This window comes from Salmo salar, chromosome ssa08 (genome assembly GCF_905237065.1).
Source record: "Salmo salar chromosome ssa08, Ssal_v3.1, whole genome shotgun sequence".
In the NCBI taxonomy this organism is placed as follows: domain Eukaryota; kingdom Metazoa; phylum Chordata; class Actinopteri; order Salmoniformes; family Salmonidae; genus Salmo; species Salmo salar.
In genome coordinates, this window is record NC_059449.1 from 9020812 (window position 1) to 9047600 (window position 26789).

The 26789-nt window shown below is 42.7% G+C and overlaps 4 protein-coding genes across 6 annotated transcripts in view; 1 reads left to right on the forward strand and 3 right to left on the reverse strand.

Moving 5' to 3' along the window:
- Window positions 1-26789, forward strand: part of LOC106610073 (zinc finger protein 214) — an 844054-nt gene that overhangs the window by 673015 nt on the left and 144250 nt on the right. The window lies entirely within an intron of this gene.
- The window catches only part of LOC106610081 (zinc finger and SCAN domain-containing protein 2), a 482712-nt gene that overhangs the window by 167610 nt on the left and 288313 nt on the right, over window positions 1-26789 (reverse strand). The window lies entirely within an intron of this gene.
- Window positions 1-26789, reverse strand: part of LOC106610133 (zinc finger protein 629) — a 254819-nt gene that overhangs the window by 11331 nt on the left and 216699 nt on the right. The gene's annotated exons all lie outside the window — the stretch shown is intronic.
- Window positions 8762-26789, reverse strand: part of LOC106610089 (zinc finger and BTB domain-containing protein 18-like) — a 35265-nt gene continuing 17237 nt past the window's right edge. Inside the window, exons 1-6 of one of the 2 annotated variants that reach the window (XM_014209251.2) lie at window positions 23731-25403; window positions 21541-21671; window positions 21188-21352; window positions 13217-13328; window positions 11457-11554; window positions 8762-10067 (exon numbers count right to left, since the gene is read on the reverse strand). In XM_014209251.2, the coding sequence (XP_014064726.1) occupies window positions 9132-10067; window positions 11457-11554; window positions 13217-13328; window positions 21188-21352; window positions 21541-21671; window positions 23731-24019 (1731 nt within the window). In that variant the 5' untranslated portion in view covers window positions 24020-25403 and the 3' untranslated portion in view covers window positions 8762-9131. Of the gene's footprint in view, window positions 10068-11456; window positions 11555-13216; window positions 13329-21187; window positions 21353-21540; window positions 21672-23730; window positions 25404-26789 lie in introns of those variants that run through there. The other variant, XM_045723171.1, reaches the window with a different exon arrangement.

The following is a 26789-nucleotide window of genomic DNA, read 5'->3' on the forward strand; positions in this document are numbered from 1 at the left end:
TGAATCAGGGTTAGTTTGGCAGCTGGGGTGAAAGAGGAGCAATTACGATAGAGTAAACCAATTCGAGATGTAACCTTAGCCTGCAGCTTTGATATGTGCTGAGAGAAGGACAGTGTACTGTCTAGCCATACTCCCAAGTACTTGTATGAGGTGACTACCTCAAGCTCTAAACCCTGAGAGGTAGTAATCACACCGGTGGGGAGAGGGCATTCTTCTTACCAAACCACATGACCTTTGTTTTGGAGGTGTTCAGAACAAGGTTAAGTGCAGAGAAAGCTTGTAGGACATTAAGAAATCTTTGTTGTAGAGTGTTTAACACAAAATCCAGGGAGGGGCCAGCTGAGTATAAGACTGAATCATCTGCATATAAATGAATGAGAGCTTCCTACTGCCTGAGCTATGTTATTAATGTAAATTGGGAAGAGCGTGGGGCCTAGGATCGAGCCTTGGGGTACTCCCTTGGTGACAGGCAGTAGCTGAGTCAGCAGATATTCTGACTTTATACACTGCACTCTATGAGAGAGATGGTTAGCAAACCAGGCCAAAGACCCCCTCAGAGACACCAATACTCCTTAGCCGGCCCACAAGAATGGAATAGTCTACCGTATCAAAAGCTTTGGCCAAGTCAATAAAAATAGCAGCATAATATTGCTTAGAATCAAAGGCAATGGTGACATCGTCATGTTGGTATGAAGAGATTCGGGAGACAGACGCAGGAATGCGTAATAGCTGTGCCTTTCGCCAAATGGAATTCTTGAGGTGGAGTAACTCTGCCAGATCACGATCAAACCAGGGGCTGAACCGGTTTTTAATTCTCATTTTCTTTATGGGGGGCGTGTTTGTTCACAATACCACTGAAAATATCAAAAAAGAAGGTCCAAGTGTCTTCGACAGAGGGGATCAAGCTGATTCTAAACCAATTTAGAGAGGCAAGGTCATGAAGGAAGGCTTGCTCATTAAAGTTTTTTAGCAAGTGTCTATGACAAATCAGGACAGGTTGTTTCACTGAGCAGCCATTACAAACACAGGCTGTAAAACAGTGATCACTAAGGTCATTACAGAAAACACCAGACTGATACCTATGAGGATTATTTGTGAGGATAACATCAAGGAGAGTAGCCTTTTCTGTGTGTTTGGAGTCATACCTTTTGGGATTGGTAATAATCTGAGAAAGAAATAGGTAGTCCCATTGCTTTAGGACTTGGTAAGGTCGTTAAGCATGCCCCAGTTTAAGTCACCTAGTAGGAAAAATTCAGACTTAGTGTAAGGGGCCAGGAAAGAGCTTAGGGCAGGTAGAGTACAGGCCGGTGCTGATGGAGGACGATAACACCCAGCAACAGTCAACAAAGAGCTATTTGAAAGTTGAATGCTTAAAACCAGAAAATCTAATTGTTTGGTGACAGACTTGGTGGAGACAACCGAGCACTGAAGGTGATCCTTGGTAAAGATTGCCACTCCACCACCTTTGGAAGATCTGTCTTACCGAAAAAGGTTATAACCAGAAAGGTTAACATCCGTGTTCAAAACACTCTTTCTTAACCACGTCTCAGTAATGACCAACACATCTGGATTGGAGCTGTGAACCCACACTTTCAATTGATCAGTTTTAGGTAATAAGCTTCTAGTGTTAACGTGCAGAAAACCCAGGCTTTTACAAGAGCAGAAATCAGTGAAGCAGATATCAGAGCATAAGTCAGAATTGGGGATAGCAACAGTAGATGGGCCAAGTTGTACCCACACATTTCCAAATAGCATCAGCAGTAATACAATCAGGGCACAGCAGAGGACAGGGATAGCTCTGCAGTGTTGATTTTTTTTAATGACATTTGAATGTGCATCAGATGCACATTCTAGCCTAGGTTTATCTAGCCTAGGTATACTGTCTCTCTAAAAACAGGTATTTACAAGCCTGTTTCAAATTCAAGTTAACAAAGGGTTAATGAGGAGTATGTTAATATGTTTGTTTGGGTTGTGAATTGGATTCGTTCTGACGTTTCTTGAATTCTTGTTGTTCTTACAGTTTTAAAATGTTTATTACATTTACATTTTAATTTTTGTCATTTAGCAGACGCTCTTGTCCAGAGCGACTTACAGGAGCAGTTAGGGTTAAGTGCCTTACTCAAGGGCACAAACAGATTTTACACCTAGTCGTCTCTGGGTTTCAAACCAGTGACCTCTCACCCTTAACCGCAGTTATTGATTGTTTTTGTAACTGTTTGACATTTTACCGCATTGTCAGGAGCTAGTAATATAAGCATTACGCTGCACCTGCTATAACATCTGCTAAACTGTGTACATGACCAATAAACTTTGATTTGTTTTTTACCACCCTCCTAAACAGAAGTAAACAGGTCGTACAAACTGACCCAGTTTGTAAAGACCAGTCAGTCTGGAATATCAAGTACAGGTGGACTTTAGTTCATGTTTAATATTTCATCTCAATCATCACACGACCTGAAGGTAGATTATAGGCCATTTACTGCAAACAGCTTGAGGCCAAGGACTGTAGACTAAACACAGTGACATGGTGATGTACACTGCCTTACAGTGTACATTCATTATTTGGACAGTGAAGCTTTTAATTTGGATCTATAGCCTATTCCAGCATTTTGGATTTGAGATCAAATGTTTCCTATGAAGCGTGTCGTGGACGAATCAGAATTAGTTGGGTAACATAGATAATTAAGATGTTTTATTAGTATAATATGCTTATTTGAGGTACTTGTCATTAGAAAGTGTCCATTGGACTCTGGTGTCTTTTCAGTTGCATGTCTACCTTAGCTGGGGCTCAGACACTTGGGGCCCAGAGAGAGGAGAGGTCAGACTTGTCGTCATGGGAATGTGTCTTTACCTATGCTTAAACCATGTGAAGGGATGGCGTGATTACTGGGGAACCAATGACTTGTCTCCACAATGTCTGTGAGCAAGTCACACCCTCCTTTTCCTTATTGTGGGGAGGTTTATGGCAGTGTCTGGGACCAAGGTCTCTTAGATCTCACACTTATCCTGTGATAATATATGGCCTAGAGGCTCACTCCCTCCAGTGAGCCTGTCCAGGAGTGGGGTCAAGAGGGGGTTTGCTTGAGATGGGAGCATCTAGAGTTGACAATTGATATATACCATTGGATGAAATAGTTCTGTTCAATACCGTACCAGGGAGGGACAGTTCTAAGGAGACCAGATACTGGGCTATACCATTAATCCTGTTGACATAGCAGTTACTGTCTGATGTGTTTTATGGATATCTGTCATACAAAACGTAACATTTGTGAACTGTTACTAAGTATCTGTGGTTTGTCAATGTACGTTGAAGGGGCTGTATCGTTGCTATAAAAGATCCCTGAGCCATTCTGTAAGCACCTCATTAAATGATTCATTCGAGAGAATGGATTGGTGGGGTCAAGAACTTTTGCAAAAGTATCTTAAGTATTAAAGATGTAGTTTTAACTCGGACTGGTGTGTTTGTAAATCCTCATTTGGTAATGCGGAAATTAGCCACCACAAGCGACAGGCAGATTATGTTGTGCCCAATATAAATGAATGGCAAATAATGAATACCCTGTCATTTTGAAGTAACTTTTATTGTAATTAAGAATAGAATATGTTTCTGAACACTGCTACATTAATATAAATGCTACCATGATTATGGATAATTATGAATGAATCGTGAATAATAAGTGAGAAAGCTACAGAGGCACAAAGAGAAGTTGCTGTAGACCACCGAGTACTAACAGTAAGTATCTGAATAAAATGTGTGAAATGCTCAATGGTGTATGTGATATTAACAGAGAGGTATATTTTCTGAGTGACCTAAATATTGACTGGTTTTCATCAAGCTGTCCACCCAAGAAAAATCTTCCAACTGTAACCAGTGCTTGCAATCTGGTTCAGGTAATCATTCAACCTACATACAAACAGCACAGGAATGAAATCATCCACGTGTGTTGATCACATCTTTACTAATGCTGCAGAAATCTTCTCTAAAGAAGTATCCACACCCATCGGATAAAGTGATCAGAAACCAAAGTTCCAAAGGCTGGGCCTAAAATTGTGTATGAGAGATCATACAAGAGGTTGTGTAGGGAGTCCTATTTTGAAGATGTAAATAATATTTGCTGGTCTGTTGTGTGTAATGAGGAGAAACATTTATGAAATTGCTTTTTCTAGTTACTAATAAACATGCACCCATTAAGAAACTGACTGTAAAAATGTCTAATTCCCCATGGATTGATGAGGAATTAAAAAATGGTATGGTTGAGAAGGACAAGTCAAAAGGAATGGCAAATAAGTCTGGCTGCACAGCCGATTGTCAAACGTACTGTAAATTGAGAAATTATGTATCTAAACTAAACAAAAATAAGAAACTGTACTATGAAACGAAGATAAATGACATAAAGAATGATAGTAAAATGCTTTGGAGCACCTTAAATTACATTTTGGGCAAATAGGCGAACTCGGCTCCATCCTTCATTGAATCAGGTGGCTCATTCGTCACAAAACTCTCCGATATTGTCAACTAGATTAGCAAATTCAGGCATGACAACAACAAACTCTGAACCTTCATACCCATGCATAACTGACCAAATTATGAAAGACAAGCATTGTAACTTTGAATTCCCTATTGTGAGTGTGGAAGAGGGGAAAAGGTAGTGTTATCTATCTATAATGACAAACAACTTAGCACTGACAACTTATTTAGGATGGTAGCGGACTACACTATATTGCCACTCCTATTTGCCATGTCTTCAATCTAAGCCTACAAGAAAGTGTGTGCCCTCATGCCTGGAGGGAAGCAAAAGTCATACCGTTACCCAAGAATAGCAAAACACCCTTTACTGGTTCAAACAGCCGAGCAATCAGCCTACTACCGACTGTTAGTAAACTTCTGGAAAAAATTGTGTTTCACCAGATACAATGCTATGTTACAGTAAACAAATTGACATCTGACTTTCAGCACGCTTATAGGGAAGGGCACACAACATGTAAGGCACTAACACAAATGACTGATGATTGGCTAAAATAAATAGAAAAAAAATTGTGAAAAAGATTGTGGGAGATTTTTTGTTAGCATTCAGTGCAGCTTTTGACTTTATCGACCATAGTGTGCTGGTGAAAAAATGTGTTATGGCTTTACATCCTATGTGATATCGTTGATCGAGAGTTACCCATCTAACAGAACACAGACAATGGAAGCCTCTCTAAACTTAAACCAGGTAGAGCTTGGCATACCTCAAGGTAGCCATCTTGGCCCCATACTTTTTTATATTTTTACATATGACCTACCACTAGCATTGAGTAAAGCCTGTGTCTATGTATGCTGATGATTCAACATTATTATACATCACCTACCACAGCAAGTGAAATCCCTACTACACTTAACAAAGAGCTGCAGTCAGTTTTAGAATGGATGGCAAGCAATAAGCTAGTACTAAATACACTAAGTGGCCAGTTAATTTGGTATAATACTCCGTTTGCAAAAATAGTTTGCTTCTTCAGACAGTGAGTCACGTGGCCATGGCTTGTAATGTAAAGCAGGCAGACAGGCATTGAGGTATTCAGTTACTGTTCGATTGAACGTTAGTATGGGCAAAATGAGTGACCTAAGCGACTTTGAGCGTGGTATGATCATCGGTGCCAGGCGTGCCACTTCCAGTATCTCAGAAACGGCCGGCCTCTTGGGCTTATAATGCATGAAAGTGTCTAGGGTTTACCGAGAATAGTGCGACAAACAAAAAACATCCAGTCAGCGGCAGTCCTGTGGGCGAAAATAGCTCATTGATGAGAGAGGTCGAAGGAGAATGGCAAGAATCGTGCAAGCTAACAGGTGGGCCACAAACAGGTAAATACCAGCGCAGAACGGCATCTCGGAATGCACAACTATTTGGTCCTTGTCACGGATGGGCTATTGCAGCAGAATTCCGGATCTTGTTGCATCATGCTGATGGCAGTCAGGATTTGGCGTTAAGCAGCATGGGTCCATGGCCCCATCCTGCCTGGTGTCAACAGTACAGGCTGGTGTAATGGTGTGGGGAATGTTTTCCTGGTACACGTTAGGTCCCTTGATATGAATTGAGCAACGTTTGAACACCACACCTTGTAGAATTCATGCCAGAAGAGCAGTAAAATCTGATTTAAAAAAAATATAAAACAGTGTGCTGCTCAGCAGCCTCAGCCAGCACTTGCCTCGCAGTCAGGTCGGCCTCATTCCATTTCAGATTCACATGTACACTATATGACCAAAAGTATGTGGACACCTGCTCGTCGAACATCTCATTCCAAAATCATGGGCATTGATATGGAGTTGATCCCCCCCCTTTGCTGCTATAACAGCCTCCACTCTTCTGGGAAGGCTTTTCACTAGATGTTGGAACATTGCTGCAGGAACATTTGCTTCCATTCAGCCACAAGAGCAATAGTGAGGTAGGGCACTGATGTTGGGCGATTAGGCCTGGCTCGCAGTCAGTGTTCCAATTCATCCCAAAGGTGTACGATGGGGTTGAGGTCAGGGCTCTGTGCAGGCCAGCCAAGCATCTCAGTGCAAGAGGTGTCACTACAGTCCCTGGTTCGAATCCAGGCTGTGTCACATCCGGCCGTGATTGGGAGTCCCATAGGGCGGCGCACAATTGGCCCAGCATCGTCCGAGTTTGGCTGGGGTAGGCCGTCATTGTAAATAAGAATTTGTTGTTAACTGACTTGCCTAGTTAAATAAAGGTGAAATAAAATGTTTATTTGAATGTCATTGTTTGCTGTGCGTAGCCAAAATCATGAAAAACAGCCCCAGACCATTATTCCTCCTCCACCAAACTTTACATTTGGCATTATGTATTCGGGCAGGTAGTATTCTCCTGGCATCCGCCAAACCCAGATTAGTCCGTCAGACTGCCAGATGGTGAAGCATGATTCATCACTCCAGATAACGCAATTCCACTGCTCCAGAGTCCAAAGGCAGCGAGCTTTACGCCACTCCAGCTGACGCCTGGCATTGCGCAAGGTGATCTTAGGCTTGCGTGCGGCTGCTCGGCCATGGAAACACATTTCATGAAGCTCCCGAAGAACAGTTCTTGTGCTGACATTGATTCCAGAGGCAGTTTTGAACTCGGTAGCGAGTGTTACAATCAAGGACAGGCAATTTTTACGCACTTCAGCACTCGGCGGTCCCATTCTGTGAGCCTGTGCGGCCTACCACTTCGCATCTGAGCCGTTCTTGCTCCTAGAGTTTTCCACTTCACAATAACAGCACTTACAGTTGACCGGGGCAGCTCTAGCAGGGCAACAATTTGATGAAAGTTGGCATCCTATGATGGTGCCACGTTGAAAGTCATTGAGCTCTATGTTTGTCTATAGAGATTGCATGGCTGTGTGCTCGATTTTATACACCTGTCAGCAACGGGTGTGGCTGAAATACCGAATTGTCCGTAGAGCTCCTAGACAGGATTGTGTCGAGGCACAGATCTGGGGAAGGGTACCATAACCTTTCTGCAGCATTGAAGGTCCCCAAGAACACAGTGGCTTCTATCATTCTTAAATGGAAGAAGTATGGAATCACCAAGACTCTCCCTAGAGCTGGCCGTCTTGGCCAAACTGAGCAATCGGGGGAGAAGGGCCTTGGTCAGGGAGGTGACAAAGAACCCGATGGTTACTCTGATAGAACTCCAACGTTCCTCTGTGGAGATGGGAGAACCTTCCAGAAGGACAACCATCTCTGCAGCACTCCACCAATCAGGCGTTTATGGTAGAGTGACCAGACAGAAGCGACTCCTCAGTAAAAGACACATAACAGCCCGCTTGGAGTTTGCCAACAGGCACCTAAAGGACTCTGACCATTTCATCCTTGATGAAAACCTGTTCCAGAGCGCTCAGGACCTCAGACTGGGGCCAAGGGGTTCACCTTCCAACGAGACAAGGACCCTAAGCACACAGCCAAGACAACTCAGGAGTGGCTTCGGGACAAGTCTCTGAAAGTCCTTGAGTGGACCAGCCAGAGCCCGGACTTGAACCCGATTGAACATCTCTGGAAAGACCAGAAAATAGCTGTGCAGCGACGCTCCCCATCCACCTGACAGAGCTTGAGAGGATCTGCAGAGAAGAATGGGAGAAACTCCCCAAATACAGGTGTGCCAAGCTTGTAGCGTCATACCCAAGAAGACTCGAGGTTGTAAATTAGCAAACATTTCTAAACTTTTTTTGGGTTTTGTCATTATGGGGTATTTTGTGTTAATTGATGGGATTTTTTTTTATACAAGGCTGTGATGTAACAAAAATGTGGAAAAAGTCAAGGCGTCTGAATACTTTATGAATACATGATTTGCAGATTTCCCTTAGGGAACGCCTACTCTGGGAAGTGTGCGTGTGCAATAACTCAATTCGCTCTTAAACTCCTTCGAAAGAACACAATTTTTTACACATTTTTGGTGAAAGGGTAAAGTCTGCCAAACTTAATCCACTCTGTTCCTAACAGATTATAGTTTTGAAAGCAGAAAACTGTATTGAGATCAAATTGATGAGAAAATTAACAGAATGTCGGCCAAAAACCATCTGGCTCCATTTTCTCTCACTGCCAACCACTGGGCTTCCTCTCATCACCATATTTGGTCGTGAGTGGTAACGCCAAACGGATGCTTCACATTTATACATCCGGTGAAATATCAGGCTCATTGTTGTGACAATATGTTCGAAGGACAATATGTGACAATATGTTCGAAGGAAGTCAAGGAAACTAAGTCAATTTTTTAAGCAAATAAAAAGACAACATAATTTCTCATTAACCGATTTGATAATCTATTTTTAGTACATAAAGGAACAGATACCTCCTGATTATGCCAAATAATTTTTTGGGGTAGGGGGTGTTATAAAGGTGTTACATAAAAGAGGGACATTATATTTGTTATGAATAGAACATAGGCAAAACCAAATTCAAAGGATGAATATAGTGTTAGACTTAAATGACAGTGTTATGGCAATGCCAGCACACCAAACAACAAGTCTGTATCATGTGAGAAAGACAGCATGCCCAGATGCTGAGGGATTTAGTAATCCAAAAAAAACTCTTACCCAAAGACACTTCATAACTATAATATGTCAGCTAAAGAATGGTTCCCAGATATCCCCTGTGTACATCTCAAGCCACACTGCTACGATTTCTCCCCATTGTGGACACTCCTATGTCTGATAAGGATACTCAGGAAGGAGAAGCTCTTGTAACATAGCTTACACTTGAAGGGCCTCTCATTGGTGTGGATGGTCTGGTGCTGCTTCACATATTTTGCTTTAGCAAAATTCTTCCCACATGTGGGGCAGGCATACGGCTTTTCTGCATCCGTCCTAACGCTCGGCCTCCCATGTTGTGACCCAATGACACCAGAGGAGGTAGAAGCAGGAGCCACTCTCAGATGGTTAGTCTTTGAGCTCCCTCCCTGACCTCTAGCCATTGTTTGGGTGTTGTTGGGATTATGTGATGTGTTATAGGCTAGGTACCTCTCGTGTTGAACACCCATCCTGACCCTGTCTGTATTGGTGGGGTAACCCTGAGGTAACTGAGGAAGGCTAGACCCAGGTCCAGGCTTTCTATGAACCCAGTCACAAGGCATTAGATGAGAACCTGAAGGAGAAGACAGACTTGCTGATAGACTACCACCAGGGGCATCTCCCACTGCACTCTGTGAAGGCTGAAGCCCAGGGTGATCTGCTCTGTTCATCATGGATACTGTGGTGTTTGTATCATAGGAACAGGAGGGTCTATCTCTATCAGCCCCAGGCCCTGCTTCATCCCTGCACCGAGACTGTGAAGAGAAGGGTCTGTGCTTCAGACTGGATCCCTGACTGGAGCCTCTGTCTATCTGATGACCACCAGGACTGAGGTTGTTCAGTCCACCTGTCCACTGGTTGTTTTCTATGTGGTGGAGTCTTTGTACTTCGCGGTTGTGTCCTGGTTCCGACTCGGGAAGGAAGAGCGAAGGCTCCTGATCCATGGTCCTGATCCGGGGCCAGGGTTTATGGCCAGCCACCTCAGAGGTCCACTCTCTCCCACCAGTAACACTGGATATCAGCAGGTCTTCATGGGCTGCAGACTGAAAACAAAGATTGTACAGAAAAGCATAAAGGTTATATAAGACACTTTTAACCACAGTCAAGCCCATGTCTAAAACTGTGATTCAAGTACCTAACAATATGGAGCCATAGAAGTTTATTATTATTTATTTTTTAATGTCCATTTGTCTTGAAACGTAATCCCTGCAATGATACAAAAATAACTAAATCAGTCAGCACTGTATTTGATTTCAACAAAATTGTCATACACTACTTTTATTGCACAAAATGATACATGTGAAAAGTAGAATATTTTTTCTCACTATGGTAACACTTTCCTTTTTCTGTACATCTGCTACCCTCGCTTTGATTAAATACATTTTGGAATACTTTGGAAAAGGTTCAACATTACACACATCTTTACTACTTTATATCAAGTAATTAGGGCACTATTTCCTCATTATAATACACCAGTATCAACCTAAAGGGACATAGTTGTCACTCTTCATCAGTGAAGTATTTTTACAGACACCATCACACCAACCATATCATCTACTCTGCCTCATCATACTCATTATTTCCTCAGTTCACCTCCACTACATCCTAAAGCAACAGAATGAACTACAAACTAACTAGTACTACACATTACTATACTATTTCTGCTGGTGTAGCCTGCGGTAGCTCCTCTAAGAACCTCTTCCCGCAGTGCGTACAGGCGAATGGCCTCTCTCCCATTTGGACTTTCTGCTGGTGCGAGAACCTCTTCTCACACTTGTGGCAGCAGTAGGGTTTCTCCCTTGTGTTTACCCTATGGTGCCTCTTCAGGTTGAACGAGTGTGAGAAACTGGTCCGGCACAGATGGTGTTCATCCTCTGGTGGAGCTCCACTTGTTTGGGTAAACTGAAGGCTTTTCAACAGAATGAACACAGGAAGAGCTTCTCTTTGCCACCGGATCTACTCATAGCATTACTACTACTGTCATTTGTCAATGGGCTTGTGTAGCCATTTAGTGTTGAGGCACTGGCATTGTCTGAGGTCTGGTTTAACATTAGGAGAGTGTGAGGAGGATGAAGGCCAGGGAGTGTCTGTGTTGTTGCAGGGTCCATGTTCCAGTTGATAGATCCTATAGAAGGCAGGCTGAAGGCAGAACCTGTTAGAGGGTTAACCTGAGGCTCCATCAGTCTCTCTGAATCACAACTATAGGAGCAGGATGGAGCATCGCTAGCCGAGTCTGTGTCTGTTCTCTCCTGCCGCATACGGACACCTCCCCGTCCACGCAGACCAAATCTACGCCTCGCCCTGGTCTCAGCCAGTTTGTTGTCTTGGAGACTAAGTTTGGTTGTTGTTTTGCATTCAATTGTCTGTTTCTGGTTGTGGTTAACGGTGTTGTTCCCCAGCCCAGAGTTGAGGACGCTGTCCCATCCACTGACCTTCACTATATCGCCTCTGGTCCTGCCCTGATCAATGTTGTTTTCCCCTGGGCTCTTGGCTGCACCGGTCTGGGTATCCAAGATGGCCACCCAGTCTCCTGCAGGAAGAGGTTAGAGAATAGAAACTCTACATATGGAGTTTTTTTTGTTGTCAATTACCTGGTCAAGTTCATACATTATTATGTGTGTTTTTGTATGTGAACATAAGCTGCATTGATTTAATTTTATGAATGAAGAAAAAAAAGAATAGCCAGGCGTATCACTATTCACATTGAAGATCTATTACTGTGTGTAGGCTATATGTACACTCCCGTTCAAAAGGTTAGGGAGGGTTTGGCTGGCAGGGATGTTCTTGTCCCATTGCGCACTAGCGACTCCTGTGGCGGGCCGGGCGCAGTGCACGCTGACCGCTAGGTGTACGGTGTTTCCTCCGACACATTGGTGCGGCTGGCTTCCGGTTTGGATGCGCGCTTTGTTAAGAAGCAGTGCGGCTTGGTTGGGTTGTGTTTCGGAGGACGCATGGCTCTCGACCTTCGCCTCTCCCGAGTCCGTACGGGAGTTGCAGCGATGAGACAAGACAGTAACTACTAACAATTGGATACCACAAAATTGGGGAGAAAAAGGGGGTAAAAATAAAAGAAAAAAATAAATGTCCTTGTTTTTGAAATATATTTTTTTCAAATTGTCCATTAAAATAACATTGTTTTAAATGACTATTGTAGATGGAAACAGCAGATTTTTTTAAAATAGAATATCTACATAGTCGTACAGAGGCCCATTATCAGCAACCATCACTCCTGTGTTCCAATGGCACGTTGTGTTAGAGTTCCCCTCTCCAGTGACTGTGTTCTTTTGCCCATCTTAATCTTTTCTTTTTATTGGCTTGTCTGAGATATGGCATTTTCTTTGCAACTCTGCCTAGAAGGCCAGCATCACGGAGTCGCCTCGTCACTGTTGACGTTGAGATTGGTGTTTTGCGGGTACTATTTAATGAAGCTGCCAGTTGAGGACTTGTGAGGCATCTGTTTCTCAAACTAGACACTCTAATGTACATAGTCCTCTGGCTCAGTTGTGCACCGGGGCCTCCCACTCCTCTTTCTATTCTGGTTAGAGCCAATTTGCACTGTTCTGTGGAGGGAGTAGTATACAGCGTTGTAGGAGATCTTCAGTTTCTTGGCAATTTCTCGCATGGAATAGCCTTCATTTCTCAGAACAAGAATAGACTGAGTTTCAGGAGAAAATTCTTTGTTTCTAGCCATTTTGAGCCTGTAATAAAACCCACAAATGCTGATGCTCCAGATACTCAACTAGTCTAAAGAAGGCCAGTTGTATTGCTTCTTTAATCAGGACAACAGTTTTCAGCTGTGCTAACATAATTGCCGAAGGGTTTTCTAATGATAAATTAGCCTTTTAAAATTATAAACTTGGATTAGCTAACACAACGTGCCATTGGAACACAGGAGTGATGGTTGCTGATAATGGGCCTCTGTTCGCTTATGTAGATTTTAGATTAAAAATCAGCCGTTTCCAGCTACAATAGTCATTTACAACATTAACAATGTATACACTATATATATATAATATGATCAGAAATACAGTGTAGACATTGTTAATGTTGTGTATATATATATATATATATATATATATATATATATATATATATTTGATGTTATTTTAATGGACAATTGTTTTTTTCTCCAAAAACAAGGACATTTCTAAGTGACCCCAAACTTTTGAACGGTAGTGTATTTCTCCCTTACCTTGCGCCCCCATCTTTAGTCCACTCAGCAGATCAATGCTCTCTGGTTCGTCTTCTATTGTCTCCTCTTTGACCAGCAGCAGATCAAGCTTCCCATCCTCCATGTCTACTGACTGTAAGAGATACAGAGTGAGATGATGTTGGATCAAGAAATCTGATAGAAGCACCCTGCTATGGAGCATCTTCTGATTGGGCAATGAGGGATTTATATGAGTACTTTGCAAACATGTCAATTTATTTTATACTATGCAAACGTGTTAGTTGATTTGATTACTTGACACTCTTTAATGGTTTGATCATTTAAAAGCCATTGTCCCACAAAATTAATCAAGACCTCGGCCAATATCTACAGAGTCTCAGAATAGGAGTGCTGATCTAATCGTTTAATCTGATCTAATCGTTTAAGCTGATCTAATCATGCTGATCTGATTTGTTTAATCACGGAATAGTAATTAACTAGGAAGTTGGGGCACCACGGGAAAATGTTGTTTATAGAGTTGCAATTTCCCGAATATAACTCTTCAGATATTTTATTATCTTATCGATTACAGTTGTATATTAATGTATTATTATCTCATCAGTGTCATTCCTGAATGTCGCAAACCCTTGAGTATCTGCACGAACCCTATCATCATAAATCATGAATCAGTGATATACAAAATGGCTTATTTACTTTTACTAACTAACTAACTAATCAATCACAGAATTACATAAACACACACACAGTAGATCATACATTGGTTACTAACATGACACAAAGAAAAGTCCCTAGTGGGCTAAGCCAATATGATGGCTTGGTAGACAAAGGAAAAGGGTGGGGAAAGCTTAAGAGCGGGAAATTCAGAGTTGATAACTACACTCATGGTAATGCTAATACTTTGAACATGAACAACCACTCATTCGAAAAGAAATGGCAATTTACATATTTACAAGTGTATGCCTTTGTTGTCCCTCTCTGCGATCGCCAGTCTGTCTACTGGATAGATTGTCAACAGAAAGTCTCTGGTTTGTCCACCAGAGATCAAAATCTCTGGTTGTAGCTTGTTATAATGGATACGTCAGAGCACCATTCAGGCATTTGACCGGTTGCATTTACCAGACTAAAGTACTTAAACAGCTGCAGCCTGAATAATTGTTCTTTAGTTTGTAGATTTGTTAGCCATTTCAACGTGGGAATGATCTCCATGTTCTCTGGTCCTGTCCTTTGGTAGAGTTGCCAACCATTTCAACATATAGCGATAGCTTCCATGTTTTCTGGTCTAATGTAAATTTTGACACGGGTGGTTTTATACAGGAGTAGAAAAGGGGGCGTTCCATGATGCCGTGTAGTGTCTGTGCTCACAGGAGCGTGGCCACTGACTGATCATAAGTTACTATGAAAATCAATTCTCATTTAGAAGACTAAGATCACATTGTTATCTTTCCAAAAGTATTCTTATGCTTAATCATTCATTTTATACAACATTCAGATGCAAACCCCATAATTGAGAAGTGTATACAAACAAAGAATGTGTGTCTCCTGTCCTTCATGGGGTCACCAAATGAAACAAACTCGACATGACTGTTCCTTAAGTGTCCACGGACCACTCCAACTGCTTGGAATACAGAAATACTGTTCAATTATTCAACCTTTTGATGTCCAAGTGTCTCTGTGTTCCACAGTCACATTACAATCTCGATACTACAGAGTCCAGAAGCAGAGTATTTTACGACCAACATAAAGCGTCCCCCTCTACCTCTGCAGGAGAGAGAGGGCGCTGTAGAGAGGACCCACTGTACCCTGATCCTTCAGATCTTCACAGGAGAGTTATGACAGGTGTGACTAGCTCTGTTTTGTACTGACAAAAATGTTGTTATATGTAGAAGGCAGACAACAACGTTTAAATTAAGTCTCTAAAATCAAATAGATCAATATATCCCCAAGCGAATGGGAAAGCTTGAGCGGTCAATTATGTACAAATGCAAACCAATCAGTTGGTAAAGCGGCGCGGCGACACAAATCCAACAAAGCATTGCTTCCCCAGAGCAAAAAACAAGGAGCAATTAGGAGATGCAAACGAGAGTAATGAACAGCTAAAGAATATCAAACAAAGCTAAAATGCTCTCAATGCACACCAAAACAAACTGCTACAATCGGTTGTTAAAAAAAGTAGATTCGCTCGAAAATAAAGTAGTCTATCGTGTCAGACATGCACGTGAAAGAACAACAAAAAAATGAGCCTGCTGGAAACAAAGTTGCAAACTTTAGAAGATGAATTGGACCAGCAAGAAAACAGAATGAGACGAAACATGAGAATATTGTCTGTAACAGAAGACGAGGAAAAAAGGACACCTTTCCAGCTACGTGGTCAAACTGATATCAGAGGAAGTTGCCGTGGATATAGCACCAGAGGATCTGGAACGATGCCAAAGGATCGGGCGTGAAACAGAAGAACGCTGAATATCCCTGCATGGTAATCTTCAAGCTGTGGAACTATCAGACCAAAGTCAACATTCTGAAAGCACAGGGGGGAAAGAAGATCAAAATCCACAGCCAGTCCATTCCATTCGTCTTGGACCTGTCTGCTAGGCTGAGGAGAAAACGCAAGGAATACATTCTGATCAGACAGTCACTGGAGGAAGAAGGAATCAAATCCCAACTCTGCTTCCCGGCAGTGCTGTGGGTATGGAAGGGAACGCAAAGGATGGAACTCACCATCGCCGATGAAGCCCTAATCAAGCAACAAGAAACCTTTCCAGTTGAAGAAGGAGAGCCCCCTGTTCTGAGATGAGGACGAAGTAGGAAAAAACTATGAGCGCACTAGGCTACATACAGTGATGCCTATGATCAGCTTATGGTAAATTGAGATCATATTATTTCCCCCTCCCCCATTAAAATCTATAATCTACTTTCCCCAAGTAACTATTCTTCTCTAGGAAGTAACGATAGAAGTAGCCGATGTCAATGGGCTACATGGACAATGAAAATATAATACAAAAGAGGAAATATAGCATGTATGTCAATAACTATTTGGTCCAGCTTTTTTTTAAGTGCATCTTATGATAGCTTCATAAAGCCTTCGTATAGGCGTCATAACACTACATATTTGTGAAGCATCTCATCTATAACCGTATATCATGCTCTATAAAGATTCATAATGTGGCATAACTGTTTGACATATTTATACATCTTTTATAGAGCATGAAATACAATGAAAGATTTTTGGCCCATTTATGCAGTGCTTATGAACCCTATATCAAGGCTTTATGAAGCCTTCAAATAAAGTGGAACCAACTGTTCTATGGATGTGTGTGTGTGTTTGGGCGTGAGTGTAGGTGTGTGTGGGTGTATGTTTGTGTGTCTGTTCATATGAATGGGAGTGTGAAGGAGGGTGAATTAATACGTGTGAAGAGGGAGTGAATGGGTGTGTGGATGCACAGGGTATGTGTGAATGAAGGAGAATGGATGAGTAAGTCGATGTATGTAAATGTATCTGAGAAGAAGGGAGGGTGGAAAAAGACAGGAGGTTGGGACAAACTTGGCTTGGGTGGGTAAGGGTGTCCAAGGATGGGAGGTTGTGACAAGCTTGGCAAGGATGGGAGGGTGTGACAAGCTTGGCAAGGATGGGAGGGTGTGACAAGCTTGGCTTGGGTGGAATAAAGGGGGGAGGGTGTGATGGGCTTGGCTTGGCTCGGGGAGGTAAAGGGGGAGGAAAACTGGGATAGGGAGGTTTTGAGGGACAAGCTTGGCTTGGGAAAGAGGAAGAAAAGATTAATCTATACTACAATGTAATTTTATTTACTTTTGTTACTTGAAAACCTGCTGTAAAATGAATAAGATTTCTGGACAAATTAGGAGGTAAAGTCATTATTATTCCTTGTTTGCCATTATAGTTAAGTTCCAATGGTGGTTATTGGCGAGAGTGGAGGGATAGGAGCTGGGAGGGCATCAAACACTTCCCTGAAGTACAGTGAGCTCCAAACGTATTGGGCCAATTTTTGTTGTTTTGGCTCTGTACTCCAGCACTTTGGATTTGAAATGATACAATAACTATTTGTATTTATTATGGATCCCCATTAGTTCTTGCCAATGCAGCAGCTACACTTCCTGGAGTCCAGCAACATTAAGGCAGTTATATACAATTTAAATATTACATTTCATAACACTTTACCCAATACATTTAGTGTGTTCCCTCAGGCCACTACTCCACGATCACATATTTACAATACAACATCCATGTATGTGTGTCTGTGTCTCTTCACAGTCCCCGCTGTTCCATAAGGTGTATTTTTATCTGTTTAAAAAAAAAATCTGATTCTACTGCTTGCATCAGTTACCTGATGTGGAATAGAGTTCCATGTAGCCATGGCTCTATGTAGTACTGTGCGCCTCCCATAGTCTGTTCTGGACTTGGGGACTGTGAAGAGACCTCTGGTGGCATGTCTTGTGGGGTATGCATGGGTGTCCGAGCTGTGTGCTAGTAGTTTAAACAGACAGCTCAGTGCATTCAGCATGTCAACACTTCTTACAAAAACAAGTAGTGATGAAGTCAATCTCTCCTCCACTTTGAGCCATGAGAGATTGACATGCATATTATTAATGTTAGCTCTCCGTGTACGTTTAAGGGCCAGCCGTGCTGCCCTGTTCTGAGCCAGTTGTAATTTTCAGAGGACTCCCTTTGTGGCACCTGAACACACGACTGAGGCTAAAGTGAAGACTGATAGATTTTATTTAAGGTTATTGTCATCCATATCGGGTGAACCGTTTAGAAATTAGAGCACCTTTTGTACATAGTCCCCTCACTTATGTGTATTAAAGTATTCAAAAGTGTATTATTTGTTCCCATATTCCTAGCGCGCAATGAATGACTCTACAAACTTGTTGGATGCATTAATGTTTATTTTGGTTGTGTTTCAGAGAATTTTGTGCCCAATAGAAATGAATGGTAAACAATGTATTGTGTCATTTGAGTCACTTTTATTGTAAATAAGAATAGAATATGTTTCTAAACACATCTACATTAATGTGGATGCTTCAATGATTACAGATAATCCTGAATGAATCATGAATAATGATGAGTGAGGAAGTTACACGCACAAATATCATACACCCCCAAATGCTCACCTCCCCCGTTATTGTAATGGTGAGAGGTTAGCATGTCTTGGGGGTATGATATTTCTACATCTGTAACTTTCTTACTCATCATTATTCACGATTCATTCAGGACTAAGGGTGCGTTCGTAAATTCACTCTGGCTATTTACTCCGATTTCAGAGCACTCTCGTGAGTGTGCAAAAGCGCAGATTATCTGACAATTTTACAAACACTCAACACCCCTTGAATATGGCCGGTGTCAGTAAACCTCAGCGAAAAAGCGTAATTAAATTGTTGCCAGGAGCACAGTTACAGTCACCAACGCTCTGGATAACATGAAAACAGCCTAACCAGCTCTGCTAGGGAGAGTAAAATGGTCAGAGTGAGGTGTTCTCTCATTTTCGGGCTCCCAAGTGGCGCAACGGTTTAAGACACTGCATCTCAGTGCTAGAGGAATCACTACAGACCCTGGTTTGATCCCGGGCTGTATCACATCCGGCCGTGATTGGGAGTCTCATAGGGCAGCACACAATTGGCCCAGCGTCGTCTGGGTTAGGGGAAGGTTTGGCCGGGGTAGGCCGTCATTGTAAAATAAGAATTTGTTCTTAACTGACTTGCCTAGTTAAATGAAGGTTAGCTTGGGTGCTTGACAATGCTCTGAATTTACAAATGCCCAGAGGGCACTCTGGCACTCCAGATTGAATTTACAAACACACTGTAAGAAAGTTAGATGCACAAATAGCAGTATGTTTGTATGCAACGCTTAAGAGAGAGCTCTTCATTTTCAAGCCGTTGGCTACGTCCATTTTCAACACACTAACACAATACATGTAAATCTACATTTAAAAGGGGGGGGACTCATTTGAGATTGGGAGCCTTGCCACAATCTGCGTCAATTACGCAGACTCGGCAATTTACACAGAGAGCAATTTGATCAGTCAGTCAAATACATGTGATAGTTGCTTTGATGATCAGAACGTGCAGTTGGACTGAGGTATGTTAAGGACACTTCAATTAACAAGTGTTGGAACCCGTCCAACTATGTTGACGATTTTAATTGGCTGATGCAGAACTTGTTCCAGGATATAATCTGATGAGACCAGCTACAATTTAGCGTTTTGTCACCTGCAAGTAAATCAAACATTTTAATTGGCTGATACGCATTTTGAGCCGCAGAAAATATTTACATTTAAATTGTTGCTTATGTTCCCCACTACGTTTGAGTCCTATACAGTACAGAATGACTTTTTTTTTTAAACCCATCATGGGACATAAATATGATGATGTGGGTAAAAACAAGTCAGCTATGATAAGTTAAAAGTCATCAGACAAACCTTACTAAACTATGTTGACGTGTACAGTAGGTGTTTGGGTATATTTAGTAAGTGTATATTGGTTATAATATCGTGTGTATGCAGAATAGGGTGAGATCAGATGTGATGTATACTAAGAGTCTAAATGAAAGTCTTAGAATGAAAAGTTCCATTTTGTGTTTATTGAACATAAACAAGTTTTAAATACACCATATGAAAACCACACATACACATCTCAACTAAAAGTGTCTTGGGAAAAAAATTAGGTAGTTGAATGCAAGTAATTAAATAGGCATTTGTGAACATCATATAGCCTACACAGTACAAACACAATATGTAACAGACTTTTTAGGCTTATATATGCCTTATATATCACAATGTCTGGATGCAGTATTCTACCCAGGAATATTCAACACTGATATCTGTTCCTCTCGTTATTCCAAACACATCTATGGATCTATTCTACTGACAACAATTAAAATTAATCTTTGTCTTTAATGCAGAGTTTGATCTAAACATCAGAAGCTATTGAGTGGAATGGTTACTTTCTATGTTATAGAGTGGAATGTTTTTTCTGCTGGTGTATCTTGAGGTAGCTCCTCTCTGAGAACCTCTTCCCACAATGCGTACAGGCGAATGGCCTTTCTCCCGTGTGGACCTTCAGGTGCATCTTCAGATGGTCCTGGCGGGAGAACCTCTTCTCACACTGGGGGCAGCTGTAGGGTTTCTCACCTGTGTGGACCCTCTGGTGTCTCTTCAGGTCACGAGCCTGGGCGAAGCACATATGACACTGGGTACAGCTGAAGGGTTTCACCCCTGTGTGGACCCTCTGGTGGATCTCCACCTTCTGGAGGCAGCTGAAGCCTTTGTTACAGAACATGCAGAGGAACCGTTTCTCTTTAACATTGCCTGATATGGCTCCCACTCCATGAGCCTGGGATCTAGTCCTGTCGTTTGAGTTCAATACCTGATCGAAAAGGTCATGGCTGGGTGAATCGGAAGGCCCCATCGACGTGGACACTGGGTCGCGATCCCTGAACTCGTGTATAGGAGAGTGGGTCACGACGTTTGGATTTGTGTCTAAGCTTTCCCTGTAATCTAAGGAATCTCTGCCCTGTGAGTGTCCATCTCCTAGGTGACTATCTGCATTCCATGTGGGAGAAGCGTCACCCTCCACTTTCACAGTCACCTCATCTATGATTATAACCTCCCCTTTCTTATCTAGGCACCCTTCAGAGTATACACTACTACTGTTCTGGTTCCAGTCTTCTCTAGACAGATCAGTCTGTGTCTCTAAACCCAAGGATATGTTGCCAGGGTCCATCGCTGTAGAGTAAGAACAAGATGGATCATCACCACCAGTGTAAAACACGTCACCAACTCCACGGGAATTAACCGTTCTTTGGCTCTGGTGAAATACAGGTAAGTACTCTGAACCGGGAGCAGGAGGACAGCCCAGTGTCCCCAACCCCAGTCTCTCTGGGTCTGATCTGTGGTCAGATCCTGTGTGTAAGAGCCTTTTTGTTACAGTTAAAGTATTGGTGTCTGTTACTGACTTGAGGACGGCGTTCGGCGTTCCACTGACCTCAGTGATGCTGCTTCGGGTCCTGGGCTGCGCTGAGGCGGTGGTGGGGTCCTCCATGGCTACAGAGGGTGTTCCAGTCTGGATGTCTGTGCTGTGCTGTGGGTCTTCCTCTCCTTCAGACCTCTCCATCTTGACCCCAGGACCTGCAGTCTCTGCATCTGCAGACTGACACAAAAAGAGAGGAGGTTATTACCGGTAAATTAGTAGAATTGGATAACAATGTCGTAGGGAACTCTCAAAAGCTCCCCTATGGCAGATAAGCAAGTGAATAGCTGAGGGGAGATTTTCTGAAATAAACGGGCCACATTAGATTTACAAAGTAACTAACTTTTATGCAACACTATGACACTAACCTCTATCACGATAATGTGCTGGGTTGAGGTTCCACTCCCCTCATCAACAGTGATTGGTTGGTCATCTTTCCATGTATTGTGTCCCGCTGGCTTCACAAAGCTTATGTGGCCTCCAGTGAGACTCCCTTCACCTGAGAAAGTGATTGGGGGGAAAAACAGTTCTGCATGAGGGGCGAAGGGTGCAATTTCGTTGCAGAACACGGGGGAGTTCTCATTTTAAGGCTTGTATGAAAGTCCTGCTTAATATAACAGTGTAAGCGTATGACAAGCCAAAAATCAATGGCTCTGGTTACAATAGCCTCTTAGAATCTGAGGGTGAAATACTTCCCCACTCGTCTCTAACATGTAGGCTCAACATTCCTGAACAGTCCCGTTACAAGTCAGAATGTTGAACAAACTTCATTTCAACTTACTTTACTTGTTGTCCGCTCATTTTGTCCCTATGTCGGAGGTAATCCGGTACAAAATATCCCCAGGGAAGTGTTATCAACCCCGACCTACTGATGCAAATCGCACTTGACAAACACTTGCACAATATGGCCGAGCGTAACCGAACGGCAAACACTTCCAGCTGATTGCGAGGAAATGTGCTCCGGTCAACGTTCGTGTCAAGAGGTTGAAAATACAAGCGACAGAACCTACCGGCGCCGCAAAAAGTAGGGTAAACAACCCTTTCCTGTGGATACCCTATCTCCTACTGCCAAAAGGACCAACAGCATGAACAACCGGTAAAGTGTAAATATCATTTTAATAAACATTCTGGCTTGTAGAGACTACTGCATCTTTTCATGGTTACATTAAGACACCATGGAGCCGGCACGAGATATGGGTCCGTACAACAGTGCAGTACTCCAGATTTGACCTTTATCCACACTGCTCCATCGAGAAGATTGAAATACTGTTAGTTTTCCCAGAAAACTGCCATTTTTGTCCTCACGCTAGCTAGCAGTAGCCACAGCAGCCATAATGGAATTGCATGTCATGTTGGCTGTGTCCACAAAAGTATGTGGACACCTGCTCGTCTAACATCTATTTCCAAAATCATTTCGATTAATATGGAGTTGGTCCCCCTGTGCTGCTCCACTCTTCTGGGAAGGCTTTCCACTAGATGTTCGAACATTGTTGCGGGGACATTCTTCCATTCAATTTCAGCCACAAGAGCATTAGTGAGGTCGGGCACTGAAGTTGGGCGAGTAGGCCTGGCTCGCAGTCGGTGTTCCAATTCATCCCAAAGGTGTTCGATGGGGTTGAGGACAGGGCTTTGTGCAGGCCAGTCAAGTTATTCCATACCGATCTTGACAAACCATTTCTGTTTGGACCTCGCTTTGTACATGGGGCATTTCCCTGCTGAAATAAGAAAGGGCCTTCCCCAAACTGTTGCCACAAAGTCAGAAGAACAGAATTGTCTAAAATGTCATTGTATGCTGTAGCATTAATATTTCCCTTCAGCGGAACTAAGGGGCCTAGCCCAAACCATGAAAAACAGCCCCAGACCATTATTCCTCCTCCACCAAACTTTACAGTTGGCACTCTGCACTCAGGCAGGTAACATTCTCCTGGCATCCGCCAAACCCAGATTTGTCCATCGGACTGCCAGATGGTGAAGCTTGATTCATCACTCCAGAAAACATGCTTCCACTGCTCCAGAGTCCAATGTCGGCAAGCTTTACACCACTCCAGCCAACGCTTGGCATTGCGCATGGTGATCTTAGGCTTGTATGCCGGCTGGAAACCCATTAAAGGTCAAATTTGGAGTACAGTGGCATATCCTATCCCTGCATTGAGGTACGTTTCCCGACCCATATCTCGTGCTGGTGTCCTAATGTAAACAATATTGGAGCCCCCCAAAAAAGACACAATAGTCTCTACCAGCCAGCATGTTGAATAAAATATTATTTACACTTACTAACCATGATTGGAGCCCCAGTGCAGCTCATTGTAAACAATAGTAATGGTAGGGTCGGTATGGCAAGGTGACCTACTTTTATTCTGCATCCAAAAGTCGTGTGCATTTGTTTAGAATATGATATTGAATCTTTGCGCTAGATGGCTAGTAATCAGGGAATTTGAAATATTGCATACCATTCAAAAACTGACCAAAACCCAATTCTGGGTAACATCTGAACACATGTGCAGGGAGGAAAGGTGCAATTAACTTTATGAACGGCGACAGCCTTCTGTAAAATGTACCTCTTGCCATTCCCCTGTCTCGGTCGACGAACTTGACACTACTGGGACGACTGGCGAGGACGCGCTCTCGCATTGTCCCCTCTGCGCGCTCCCGTGCCACCTTCAGTTCCAGTAGCTGTAGTTTCCTCCGCAATGTTCTGTTTTCTTTCTGGCTTTGAGTTATTTCCAAACGAAACACTGCATAGTCGTCGTCTACGAGTTTACAGATCTCTGCCACGGCTGCATTCGCTAACACCTCCATGATGGAGGCTATTTGAGTGTGAAAAACCATATCGTTACAGTTAGCCATTGTTAGCTAACGTGATCAGCTACTATACCTAGTTAGCGTTACCTAAATAATATCTATTAACCAAGTCCTGGCATTAACGCGAATCAAAAACTACATTGGGTAAGTATGTGACGCTATACAGTTAAAGGACTGATATTCCATGGTGATGATAAACGTCCAAATAACAATGCTAACGTGGAAATAGTTTTTGATCACTTCCGTTTACACTAAAGAGAAAGGATCTTATTGGTAGGCGTCATAGCTCAAATGGTGTGGTTAAATGAAAAAGGTATGCGTGCTGTTCTTTGAAACACGGTACTGCTTATAGAGTGTCATTGCGATCTGTGGATTTGCTGTTTTCTCGTGTCCATTAACTCGTGACATTCCTAGATTACTCATTATATGAATAACGTCGGATTAAATCAACAAATAAGATAGTCTGTTGAAAAAACGTTAGTTACAAGTAGTGGTGTTGTGCACATTTTTTTAGGTGAGGGAGCGCCCCCAAAAAATATCCCAATGACTTAATAATTTCCTCAATCAACGTTTGTACAGACAGTTTATAGAATATGCATCCTCCAATTGGAACGTCTGCCCATGCCCACACTATGGGTGCGTTTGTAAATTCACTCTGGCTATCTACTCCGATTTCAGAGCACTCTCGTCTGAGTGTGCCAGAGCGCAGAATAACTGATGAATTTAAGAACGCTCAACAGCCATTGAATATGGCCGATGTCAGTAAACGTAGGCAAAAAAAAACGTTATTAAATTGTTGCCAGCAACAGAGTTAGTCACTAACGCTCTGGATAAAAGGAAAACAGCCTAACCATCTCTGCTAGGGCGAGTAAAATGGTCAGAGTGAGGTGTTCTCTCATGTGTGTCTGGAAGTAGCTAGCAAGGTAGCCAACGTTAGCCGGTTAGTTTGGGTGCATTACTGCCGTTGTGAGGTCAGAACGCTCGGATCAACCCTACTCCTCGGCCAGAGCGTCCAGTGTGAACGCTCCAGAGCGAAACCCTCTGAATTTATGAACACGCAGAGCACACTTTGGCATTCCAGATTGCATTTACGAACACACCCTATTGTCTCAAAAGTTTATATTTTTAAATCCCCTTAAACACCAAGTTAGGAATAGGCTACCTCATTTCAAAATAGGCCGTCGCTGTCAATCATGTATGATTATTTGTCACTTTATACTGGTGAAACGTCCAAACTGCATCTCCATGACAACCATTTAATTGATCTCAATCAGTTTTATGGGAATATGCATTTATACTGAACAAAAATATAATCGCAACATGTAAAGTGTTGGTCCCATTTTTCACGGGCTGAAATAAAATATCCCAGAAATGTTCCATATGCACAAAAAGCATTTTTTCTCTCAAATGTTGTTCACAAATGTGTTTACATCCCTGTTAGTGAGCATTTGTCCTTTCCCAAGATAATTCATCCACCTGAGAGGTGTGGCATATCAAGAAGCTGATTAAACAGCATGATCACTACACAGGAGCACCTTGTGCTGGGGACAATAAAAGGCCACTCTAAAATGTGCAGTTTTATCCACAACACAATGCCACAGATGTCTCAAGTTTTGAGGGAGCGTGCAATTGGCATGCTGACTGCAGGGACGTCCACCAGAGCAGTTGCCAGAGAATTTAATGTTAATTTCTCTACCATAAGCCACTTCCAACGTCGTTTTAGAGAATATGGCAGTACGTCTAACCGGCCTCACAACCGCAGACCACGTGTAACCACGCCAGCCCAGGACCTCCACATCCGGCTTCTTCACCTGTGGGATCGTCTGAGACTAGCCATCCGGACAGCTGATGAAATTGAGGAGTATTTCTGTCTGTAATAAAGCCCTTTTTTGGGGAGAAACTCATTTGGATTGGCTGAGCCTGGCTCCCCAGAGGATGGGCCTGGCTTCCAGTGATGGGCATTCCGGCTCTTTCCAGTGAGCCGGCTCGTTTGGCTCAGCTCACCAAAAAGAGCTAGCTCTTTTGGATCCCAAACGGCTCTTTAAAAAATATATGTTTCGTATTTTTTCAAGTCAAACAGTTTGCGATAGTTTGACTATGATTGGTGTTAAAACAATTCAAATTAAATTATTAAATGAAATCATACTCCACCTTAACCACAATGTATTTAAAAATGCATTGGTTTGTTTGAAGAGCCTCATCAATCGCTCTGGCATCACTGAAGGCTAACTTCTCAAACCTGGGGTCAAGGGCAGCGGTTTCTGATAGCATGTGATTATATTCCATTCTGTGGAACTTTCTGTCACAGGGTGTCCATCAACTCTGTCACATGTCCTGTGGCTACATTTGCTTCTCTCTGGCGGCTGGCTGTGATTCGCTGCAGACCCTTAAACAGGAGTATCATTTTTGAGGCTGTCACATAGCTGAAAAGGGAGAACAGTAACGTATTGGTTCATGTTTTGTGTACTGATACTACATTATCATCTACTGCTCATATACATATATAATACTGGATTAAATAATGATGACGTAATAACTGCTTACTGTACCTCTCTCCACTGATCTCCACAGTGACCTGCTCAAAGGCTTCCAGGACTCTGCACACCTCCTCCACCACCTCCCATTCCTCTTGGGTCAGAGCATCAACAGGTGCATTGACAATGGCCAGGGTAGAGATGATGGCATCCTTTGACTCAAGAAACTGCTTCAACATATAAAATGTTGAATTCCACCTTGTAGTGGAGTCTTGTTTAGGCCTCAGCTCAGGCATCCCCATCTGGCATTGTGTAGACTTTAGTTTTTCAGCACCTACTGT